General features: G+C 30.7%; 1 protein-coding gene across 1 annotated transcript in view; it reads right to left on the bottom strand.

Annotated features, from left to right (window-relative positions):
- Positions 1–223: 223 nt before the first annotated feature.
- park (E3 ubiquitin-protein ligase parkin) overlaps positions 224–12,081 on the bottom strand; it is a 71,150-nt gene continuing 59,292 nt past the window's right edge. The window contains exons 8-10 of the mRNA XM_085823546.1: positions 11,155–11,235; positions 5,333–5,453; positions 224–658 (exon numbers count right to left, since the gene is read on the bottom strand). Of these exons, the coding sequence (XP_085679672.1) occupies positions 549–658; positions 5,333–5,453; positions 11,155–11,235 (312 nt within the window). The 3' untranslated portion in view covers positions 224–548. The remainder of the gene's footprint in view (positions 659–5,332; positions 5,454–11,154; positions 11,236–12,081) is intronic.

The following is a 12,081-nucleotide window of genomic DNA, read 5'->3' as shown; positions in this document are numbered from 1 at the left end:
TTTCTCTCACAGCAAAAGTAATTCCATTCTACATTACTGCTTATAACTAGTTTGACCTTAAATTACTTTGAAACAGAAATTTTATAGTGTGGTAACTAATATTTACCACTTCTAAATACATTATTCAAAAAACAAGCTCATGAATTAAATAAGTAGTTGCACATATATCACGGAAAACATGAAGGAAACTAAGCAAGGCCTGAATACAAATAATAACACTCAGTTAATAAAAAAACAATCCTTTATTAGCTAAGACTCTTGTAAAACAGAGATGAGTATCACAGATCCATCTATATAATTGTCATATTTTTATGCATATTTTAATATCACAGATGACTTGCAAACATAACTGATATTTAATATATGACACTCAAGAAAAAGGAACAATTTTGATCCCATTTTGTACTTAAAAAAACAAATGGTAACTTCAGACCACCTATATGAAACTTAAAAATGCTTCAGCACAATATAATTTTAAGAGAGATGCAAGATTATTTTGATGTTAGAAAAATTTGACAACTATAAAACTAAAATAAAAGGCTTCTTCATCAGCCAAACCAATGATTTCCCATACAGTCTCGTGTCCATTCTTCTTGACATATCCAACACCAATGATATCCACACTGTGATCGAGTACAAACCATATGCATACATCCACCTACAGAAATGAAATGGAAATTTCATAACACTCTGAATGAAAGAATACAAATGTTCCATATGACTCGACAAACTAAATTACAAGGAGTGAAAAATATAGTTCTGTCTAGTAAATAACTTCTAAATATTTCGATGCAAAATTAATTATTTAAGAGATATAGAAAGATTTTAAATAATTTTATCTAATTTGAATTATGATAATTTATGTTTTTATATAATAATTACAAATTAATATATTTCTACATGAAAGATCTTGTGTTAACATACAATATGAATTCATTACTATCTATAAAAATTATATTCCCCAAGTGAAAATTTAGGTAGTTTTTTATTATCTGCACCCTCCTGAAAAGTATTCAAGAAGCAACGTGCTATGTTACCAAATGTAAACATAGTCGACCCTTTAATGTTGCCGAAATGCATTTATCTGGCAACCTAGGTACATGCACATATGCAGCAAATGAGATTGGATTTTTGCCTTCAAATTAGATGGGCCATTTTGTCCAAAAGTAGAGAATGTAAAAATTCATATTCTGTGTAGTTGTACTTCATAAATAAATGTGCTGATGCTATAGGCTGTGCAATTTTCTGACTTTTTTTTAAAAGAAAAAAAAAAAAAAAAAAGATGACTGCATACATGAAAAACAACAGCATGTGCAATGTCAAATTTATGTAATTCTCTGATGTTAAATGAAAACAGATCAATGTATACCAAGGTTTCTAAAATATCCTAAAAGTTTGTGCATTCGAGCAGCTCAGCAGTCATTGGCTGCCTGTTTGTGACGTAGCTCGTAGACCCGTCGTACTCTTGTTTATGTCGTGTTTACGATATATGCCAGCATCCTATTGATATTTTGGAATGTAGAATGCTTTATGAAACATTATTTTTTAATTATGTTACATGCTATTAAAACAAAACAACATTTTATTGTGTTTATACTTTCAAGTTGGGAAAAATATATGAAATAATCATTGTTCACGCAGTTGAATTAAACTAAACTGGCAAGTCATTCAATATACTATTTTTTATGAATGTATTTCAGCTACTGTGTAAAACAGTGTGTTTAAGTATGTTTATAATTTATTGAGCTATGTTTCAGTTTTCGCCACATCACATAAACTGTAACAAATTAGTAATGAAATTTATAATGTTGCATATTTTAGTTTTGTAATTATTTGGAAGTGGTTTTTTTTTTTTTTTTTTTTTTTTTTAAATTTATTTTCCAGAAAATTTCACCTTTCATCATAATTTTGGGTGAAATTTGTCGAATCCGGAGATGTTTGATTAGAATATTTTCTTTGTATACACCAAGTTATAATTTTCTGTAAAATATGATTATATAAAAGTAACAGGAATACCTTTGTTTTTAGTATATTAAGGAACTTGAGAAAATTTTTGCTTCTTTTCAAATGTAGATTAGTTTATACTTGCCTTCAGTTCAAAACATATTCTTGTTTGTCTGATTAACTACACATAAATCAAGTATAATTTTCTTAAAAATTCCATTTCTCCAGGTGTCTTAAGGGAAATAAATACAATGTGAATGTGAATGTAAATTGTAAATTTAAATTCAGTATGTTTATTTCCTTTATGGAAATCAGAATTTTTATCCATAATTTGAAAGACAAAGCCTTACCTTTACAAGCAAAAGCATTTTTGATGGTTGATCAACCATTACCCTAAGATGGCCATTTCTAAAATTGATAAGTTTTTCTGAGAATATAAGTATTGATACAGAGCATCACTTCTTTAAAATGACCATCTTCATATAAGAATCAATTAATCTGTAATTACAGGCTGTCACCTTAGAAGTTATTCACTATGAATATGCTTGACTGAAACACTATTTGATAAACTTCATGATTTATTTTGTAATGTGTGAGAAATATTTTAAGTGATGTTGAAATTGTGCATACTTAGACTAATAAGACTAATTTTACTAAACAGAATTTTTTTTATTTAATTACATGTTAGTGGACAAATGAATGGAACAAATATGTGCAGCATTTGGATTCCATTTCGCAGCTCGCCTACAGCGTTGAATCCAAATACTTCTTACTTCTTGATTTGAGAGAAATTTATGATGTGTTATATCCTTAGTATCTGGATTACGTTTTGTTTTTATGTAAATGTTATTGCACACAGCTACAGTACATCGTGTTCCAAGCATTTTTAATCACACATTTAAACCAACACCGCGCAAATACAGCAGAACAGCGTCGGCGGGAAGGAATTTGGGTCTACGAGTGACGTGTTAGTGACGTCATAGAGCATGTGCAGTAGCTATCGCTTTAAAAATGCGCCAACCTTATAAGAAAGTATTTTACTGATCTTGATGTATACATAGGAAAACAATAGTGTATATAATGACTAGTTTCTGCTATTCTCAGATGTTTTTTGGAACTAGAACAGATTACTGTGTACATGGAGAAAACAGAGCACAATAATAATAATAAGTGCTTTATTATAGATGCTTCTTGCATTTTAAATTTTGTTAACTGGTCGCAGTTTTATGTAATTCTTATTGATGTCTTCTGTGATTTGGTTTCGTAAAAAATTAATCTCCAATAATTGGTAGCTTTTCGGGAGGGAATGGAGATAATTAGAAAGTACCAAAATTTATTTATTTTATCCTTCCATATGCAAGAAATGAAGAAATTAATACAACATCATTGCATTTTGATAATATTTCCCCAATTATATCACAGTTTTATGAATCAGATTACATTTTACATACATACAGAGAAAGATATAAATGCACATTTGTTACACATGTTTATGTAACAAAGATTATATATACAGTCAAATGTCTTTAATCTGGACGTCCATAATCCGAAATGATCTATAATCCGGACCTCAAAGCTACAAATTTTCTGCGCATGCGTCAACGTATAATGCGTTATCGCATGTGCATAATACCTTGACGCATGCGCATAATACGCTTACATATGTGTGTTTAATGTATAACGGACGGTATAAGCTAAGCTAAAATTATCTAATTATCTATTTCAGTTAATGTTGCACATTGCATTGTTCCTTAATCTTCTAATTGGATCTGGCTTATTATTTTTTGTAGACTGTTAGAGCAATTTTATAAAAGTAAGCTTGAACTTTCGATTATGTCAAAAAGAATTTCCAATTCTGGAGCTACCAAAGGATCTACAAAGCGAAAGTATGTTTCAATGTCCATCAAACAAAAAGTGGAATTGCTGCAAAAAATGGATAAAGGCATATCCTTTCGGCGAGCAATGAACTGGAAGTTGATCTGTCAGCACTATCGTTATCTTCAGGGCAGATGTTTTTATTTTATTCGGCTTATAATTCCTTACTAAATGTTGTATTTCATCTTGATGTACTCCATCTTTGATATGATTTAAATCAAATTCCTCATCATTATAAATATCACGAATACACATCAAATAGTTTTCTGGTTGCAATTTTCTAATTTCGACTATGCGTAATGTATGCTTTACGCATGCGCTTTGAAAGAAATGTTTAATAAAGTAAACAAATAAATATAAAGCTTTTTTTTTTTTTTTTTTTTTTTTTTTTTTTTTTTTTTTTTTGGTAAATTTTGATACCCTTTAGATCATAATTGCTCTTTATTTCATAAATTACGGTTTCATATTTTTAATTTTGTAATTTCTGCATGTCATCTTACCAGATTTAACTAATGATCTATAATCCGGAAAAACTGATAGTCCGGAATCGTCGAAGTCCCGACCAGTCCGGATTAAACACTTTTGACTGTATATCTCTTCATTTTATGGGAAAATACATGAAAAAAAGTACATTCAAAATACTCCATCATCATGCAGTTTTTATTTAACCTTTCAATGGTGATCAACAGGCTCAGCTTGCATTCCAGTTACACACCACAGTGGGCACAAATGAACACCGCTCATATTACAAATTGACGACTGACAGATATAACACATATTTAGGAAGAAAGAATTGCTTAATCTTGCAATCACTGAAGGTTTAAAATACTACAAAAAGAATGAAATCTGACAGAAGTGATTTTTATGCATACTTCATCACAGATATTTTAACTGACATTTAATACAAGAGATTCAAGAAAAGGAATTTTCACTCAAATAAATATCACAAAAGTGAAATAATCTAAATTGTGCATAAATTCAAAATTTCAATTCTTCAATCTAATTGGTTAACAACTTTATTAAATGAAAGTAAACAGATACAATTCCAATTTAATCAATAAAAATTTCATATCATATTAATAAAAACTACTAAAATTATAGGAAGTAAATAACAAACTCAAGGATACTACAAAAAAACTACACATTACATTACAAAATAAATTCTTCAAAACATGCTAACTGATACTCAAATGTAGATTATAATGTAAATGATCAAAAATGCTTTTAAATTCAAGATTTCAATTAATTCTTCAATCTAATTGATTAACAGAATTATTAAATACAAGCAAACACATACAGTTCCAAGATTCTCAGTAAAAATTTCACGTCATATTAACAAAAACTACTAAAATTATAGGAAGTAAATACCAAACTCAAGGACACTGCAGAAAAACTATACATTACAAAATTTATTCAGAGCATGCTAACTGATCCCTGAACTTATATTGCAATTAATAAAATGAAAACTAATCATTTTGAAATTTAAATCATAAATCATAAATTTCAAACTAACCATCTCTTTCTGTTGGGGTCCTGCACTTGGGACAAGGCTTTGTAGTAATTTTTATAATTTTTTTACTATCTTCATCCCACTTGGAGCTAGATGCTCTTTCATCAATAATCGCATAGTTCATCTAAAAATGATACATTTCGCTACAGCATACTGTTTAAGCATTTCAACACAAAAAATTTATATAGAACTTAGCTTAAAATAAACCACTTCACCAAAAAAGAGTATTTCAATGATGTCACTGTGAAAAGTACATGACTTAAGTTGAAGCACAAAGCAAAGTTTGAAGAATAATATTTGGAAGAGCATAGAGATAACTGCACATATTTTAAAATTTTCAAAACTTCCTGGGGAGAGAACTAGATCATGAAAGTTAACACATTTCATAATTGTAAATTAAAAAAAAAAAAAAAAAAACTAGAAGTTTCTGTAACAGAATGGCACTTGATCATTCAAATCTGAACAGCATTAAGATAGTATTTCTAAGCACACAACAAAATGAAGACTATCATTCTACAGTTAATTGAAAGAGAAAAAAAATTGCCCCTCTTACAGCTTTTAACCTCAAATTTGTATATTCTAATATAGTGTCTGTTTCATGGGGGGGGAGGGGAATTTTACATAGAAGGTGTATAAAGAAGTGGTAAAAACACAATTATTAATATATGTATGTCATATGCAAATAATAAATATCTCACTTGCACAACTAAAAATAAATGCCTACCAATTCAAATGTTTATAATATTAACAACTGTTTTCAAGTTAAATAGGAGCAAATTAAAATTAAACCATTGTTTAAAGAAATATAGTATGATAAAAGTTTAATGATATTTAACAGCCAGTCTTTCAATAAACACTTTTTTAAAAATAATAAATATGGACAAACATTTTAACAATAAACTTTCATATTATGAATTTGTGTTTTGTCTGACAAATACCAATAAATTTCAAGACAAAGATATTTGATGTTGGAACTTAAATTTACACTTAGAATGCATTCCAAAAATTTTCCACCATATATGATAAAAAAATTTAGAAATATTTTTAAAACCATAGCACCTTATGGTGCCCTTTGGGTGCACCTTGGGCAATATTCTTGAAGATGAGATGGCTGAAACAATGACGAGTTGGACCATTGCTAACAAACTGCTTTCCAGCAGTTCCCATGCATTTCTCACTCCCAAGCAAAAAGAGTCCAAGCATTAAGGGGGGAAAAAATGAAAGCTTTCAAATTCTGTATTATGTTAAAGGGGCCTTTTTTTAATGTTTTGTGCATTACATTTACTGCTTAAATGGCGTCTTATTCACACTTAAAACAAAATTCAGTTAAACAGCAATGTCACACAATATTTAAAAGGGCATACCTTTAGAACTTCTGATACACAGCGTCACGGGCTGGAGATAAAAGTGTGAATGTTTGGACTCCCCATACAGAGTTGCCATTCTTCACTTTGAAATCATTGAGTTCATTAATCAAAAATTTCTTAAGTTTTACAAAATATGAAACAGATAATAAAACAAATTCCAATTTTGGGCTTTCAGATGTCCATATTCAAGTGGAGGACTATGTTATTCAAAATTTGATGTCTCTAGGTTGTTTCTTCACAATGCGCAAAACACACATACATTCACGCAGATTCTTCATTATTTAATTTCTTTATATATAATGCAGGGCTCCAATATCTGGTGGCAACAATTTGAAAAGTGAAACGCAATTTAAAGTAAACCAACGCAAAATGCCAAAACGAAATTAACCCCTTCGAGCCGGGTAGCGAAAACGCGGGCTTATCGCGGAGGCCGGGAGTGTCTTCCACTAGCGTCTCTCCAGGGCCGGGGGCTTTTTTGCTACTAAGCCTAAATCCGTGAAATTTCCGAAGTATCAACGCATTGTTTAATAATGCTCTATAGATTATTTAAACGGCTTATGCTTTATAGATATTTTTATATATATACTTTAATTACCTTATTTCTTGTTTAAATGCATATTTTACACATTTTATTTTAATTACTCACCATTTTATGACTTTTAACATTATACATTTGAAAATTAAATATATTACTTAAAATTCTCTTTTCGTATGAAAAATTTTAAAACAGGGATCTACACACAGTCCTACATTACATTCCTTGAACTCGTAATAACTCATTTGCTGTTTTGGAGGATTTTTCCGGGAATGTGAACAAACGAAGCATCGTCGTCTCATTTTCTTATCAGTCTCTTCTGAACAAAGTTTTGGAAAATGTCTTTCAGTTAATCTTTCAGAATCAATATCAGAATATCAGAATTTCAGAATCAATATCTGAAATATTTTGCATCATTTCTGCTATTTCATGCTCTGTTAAACATTTTCGACGCTTCGGCATTGAAACGGTAAAAACAGAAAGAATTCACGTCTAACAAGATCTAATTATTTTCTAAAAACTGAACTGTAAACCGAAATACTCAACGCTTTAGCGCATATAAAACTTCTACTTACAATAAACAACTACCATGTGCGAATAAAGTGCGATTTAAAGAGACGTCGTAAATCACGCCATTCGGAAACATTTAGTTCCCCGTTTGTTTATATAATCAAAAACACATGTATGTGAGTTATGCTTCTCTCATTTCGAGTAGAAGGTCTAATGTACATGTATCTGAAACCATATGGACATACAGTGCCATCTTGTGGCAGAAATTATAGTTTGAAAAACATTCCAAGGTACTGGCACAAATACGTGACAGTCGGTAGTAAACGCAACAATGCTCTGGCACGCCTGCGTGTCGGCCGGTAGATAAGTGTGTTCGTTGCTGGCACGTATACGTGACAGTCTGCGCGAAGGGGTTAATAGTCCTTCTATGCAAATTGCCCCTTTAGGCTAAAAAATCTGAAAGCTTTAAGATTTTTATATTACGCTCGAACAGGCTTTTTTTAAACGTCTTGTGTGTTACCTTTATTTATTAAACATCACATTCTTCGCACTATAAAATTCAATTCAACAGCAATCTTACAAAATAATATAAAAGGAGCATGCCTTTAGAATTTCCAATACATGTTATGTCACGAATTTAAATTATTAATATGTGTTTCAAGTCATTATTATTCTAATATTTTTGTTTATATTCATGTGTGTTTTAATCTGAAAAAAAAAAGTATTCTTAAGCTCTTAAGGCTCTATTTAACTCGTTATTCTTGAGTAGGAATTGTAACAAAGGCGGGAGGACACACATCTGGTTTATTGGTTATAGCCTTTTACTAACAATGGAGGCAGTAGGGTCCTTTTAACTCATGGCGTGTGAAACGGAAATTGTCTTCCTGTCGCTTTGTAAAGTTTGCAGTTTTGCGTACTGCAAGACAGTGGGGGTTAGGTAATTGGATGCTCATAAAGTTAGTTTCGCTTGTTAGTTGGGGGGTCTATTTTTTTTTTTTTCACGTTATGTGTACAGATGTTTTTCGGATTGCATTGTCAGATTTTCTGGTGTTTGATTCGTCATGGGTGTGTCATTTTCTCAATTTAGATAACATAAAATTCCGGCATTGGTAAGATTTAATTTTATGATTTTTTTTTTTAAAGCCTATGAACTCACAGAGGCGGAGAAACCGAGATTTCCTGGGTGCTTGCACCAGGGTAGAGATCATTCTGATTCTGATTTTCTAGAAGAGAAAAAAGTGTGGGGCTTGACCCTTCGGGTCTTGCTCCCGTGAACCACTTGAACCAGTGGGCTGCGGTGATGGGGTTAGCGGAGTCTGATTTGAGTGAATTTTGAGCAGCTGCGATGTGAAAGAAAAAAAAAAAAGCGAACGTGGGGCGTTTTGCCCTGCTTCCGGCTTTGCCGTGCGGCCGGTTGCCAAGGCAAGAGGACTTGGGTTGCGTTTTTCTTTGCTCTAGAGAATTCTTTTTCTGCGGGATGTTTAAAACTTTTGTTCGAGATGCAAGAAACATTTTCCTGCGTGATGTATGGAGAAATGTGCGCGAGCTGCAAAGAGCGTTTTTACTGACAGCTGATTGAGATGTATAGAGAAAAATCTACCAAGAAAATTTAGCACAGATTTTCTCTCTTCACCTGAATCGCCGGTTAATCTCCAAGAGCCTTTTTCCGAAACATTCAGCATAAATGTTGCCTCGCCGCTTCGATGATGCACGTGATTGTATTGTGCTAAAAAACTGGTGTATATTCGGCTACCTGTTATTGAATTGAAAAAGGATCCTTCTGAATTGGACTATTGGTTCCCACCTAATGGTCAGATAAAGATCCTTCTAAATTGGACTATTGGTTCCTACCTAATGGACAGATAAAGCGATTCCTGGCTGTTTGAAGAAATATTAGACTGTAATTTCCACTTGTGATTCTTAATAATTATTAGACGCTTCAGAAAGGGTTGTCACAGAAAAATGGGCTTGGCTCATTTCCATGTGGATTGGACACTAAGGATCCTGCTAATCAGGAAAAACTGTTTTCCATCTGTGAGTGAAATTTTTAAGTATATTTTCTTTCTCTCTCTTTCTTAATTTTCCCAAATGTGGAACAGTTAATAATGATTTATCTACCTGTATATTGTTATTACTTATATAAATTAAATATTACAGTTAGAAAAATTGAGAAGTTATTTATAATTTCAAGTGAATGCCAGTTTTAGGAGGATTAAATTTTGTTACACCTACTTAATTTGAAAAAAAAAAATAATAATGTTAATCTTAATTAATGTAAGCTGTAATTTGGTGTAGTATTATGTGTTATTTTGGCTTAGAAAAATATGTGGTAGGATTACTGATCAGTTATCCATTATTTAATTACATAATATATTCAAGAATTTAATAAATGTGTGTTTAAAATTTAATTGTATTTGTGTATTTATGTTGTGTATATTTTACTGTGGTCTGTCATGTCCCTCCATTTGTTTGAGCCGGGAGGCTTTTAAGAAACATGCAAGTTTAATTGAATTTGGGGTTACTGATTATTTCCTTTTGCATAGGTTACTCACAATGCAAACCTAAAGTTAAATTGTACTACCACTATACGATTGATTGATAGATTTACTATATGAATGTTTATAAGAATGTCGAAATGATATATGAGTGATGAATATTATGAATAATGAGTATTTTGATTATGTTTTTTTTTTTTTTTTTTGTTAATTTTGTCAGGCACCATGAATTAAAGTTTAAAGTAAAAGTATTAAAAACATAAATTTTTTCAGATATAACATACACAGTCTCGCATGCTGGAGGTAAAGTTTTTTTTTTTTTTTTTTTTTTTTTTTGCCATACAGTGTTGCCATTGCTCGCTTTGAAATCGTTGAGTTTGTAATCAAAAATTCCTTACAGTTTTACAAAATGTGAAACAGATAATAAAACAAATTACAAATTTGGGCTCCTAGATGCCCACATTTGAGTGGAGGAGTATGTTATTCAAAATTCAATGTCTCTAGGTACCGTTGTTTTTTCATAATGCGAGAAACATATATACATTCAAGTAGAATCTTCATTATTTAATTTCCTTAAATATAACGCAGGGTTCTAATATTTGGCGGCAACAATTTTAAAGCGAAATTCCATTTTATAGTAGACGACGTAAAATGTCAAAATGAAATTAATAGCCCTTCTGGGCAAATTGCCCCTTTGGGCCTTTAAAAAAAAAAAAAAAAAAAAAGAGCTTAAATGTAAATCGGTTAACTTTAAATATTTAGGATACAAAAAGCAGATAATAAAAAAGTGGAAATTTCAATAAAATTATGGTAATTTTACATTATTTTTATTTATACATACAAGGAATACTAGATGTTCAATAATGAAACAAAATTAGTTGTAAAAATACTGAAATACCTCAGCCTGAAATAACTTACTCCATCTGTGATTCCTGAAGGCTCTTGAGCTTCACAAGGTCCAATATGAAATCCTTGCATGCATTGTCTGCAGAACACAAACTATGAAGGAGAAAATTTTTTAACTTATTTTTTTAATTTGCAAGACATATTAAAGTATTTTATATACATGAAAAATTATCATTTCTAAATAAGAGATATTAAAATTGATAGAAATTTTTTTTTAAAGTACAGGAAAAAATTTAAGAAATTTTTAAAAGAATGTAAACTTTAAGAAAACTCTTTAAATTTCCATTCATGTATTTTAATTGGCCACATAACAAATTCATACACTTCAGGGAAGAAACAGTTTATACTATAATTCAAAGAAATAGGATAGTTATGAAAATATAATATACAGGCATTATTTTCTGTCTGCCAGTATTCCCAATACTGAAAGACTAGTGAATCAGACCATAACCAGCGATAAGAAATTTATCCATTATTCTACTTTTTCATAGTATATTTCTGAACAAATGATACGCTTCATATGAAAGAAATTTAAATTTAATGGGCAGAATCTGTCCAACTCTTCACACAATTGGAAAGCAATAACTTATTAACTTAATACAGTCAGAACTTGTGACATACTTCAACCTAAGTAACATTCACAAATTCTCCCATCATTTCATTCATTCATTCTTAGTATCTGAAACAATCTATATGCAACTGAAATCTGAATGCTTTTAAAATTTGATTTTAAAATTTAACAAATAAAAAGCTAAATGAAAATAAAATTAAATATGTATGTTATGATTAAGACACAATAAATTGCCAAATAAATACTAATTCAGAAGTCAAATAACAAAAATCTGCGTTATATCCATCTTTGCATTCAGCCTTTAAAGAAATTATGTTTCAGTTTTGGTTTCATCACCAGATGGCGCCAGTAGCTTATCTCCTGTCCAG

This window comes from Stegodyphus dumicola, chromosome 9 (genome assembly GCF_044657685.1).
Source record: "Stegodyphus dumicola isolate Sdum_Otavi_A_Nest chromosome 9, ASM4465768v1".
NCBI classification, from domain to species: domain Eukaryota; kingdom Metazoa; phylum Arthropoda; class Arachnida; order Araneae; family Eresidae; genus Stegodyphus; species Stegodyphus dumicola.
The sequence above is the reverse complement of the archived record's forward strand: the minus strand, read 5'-3'. Positions and strand labels throughout refer to the sequence as shown.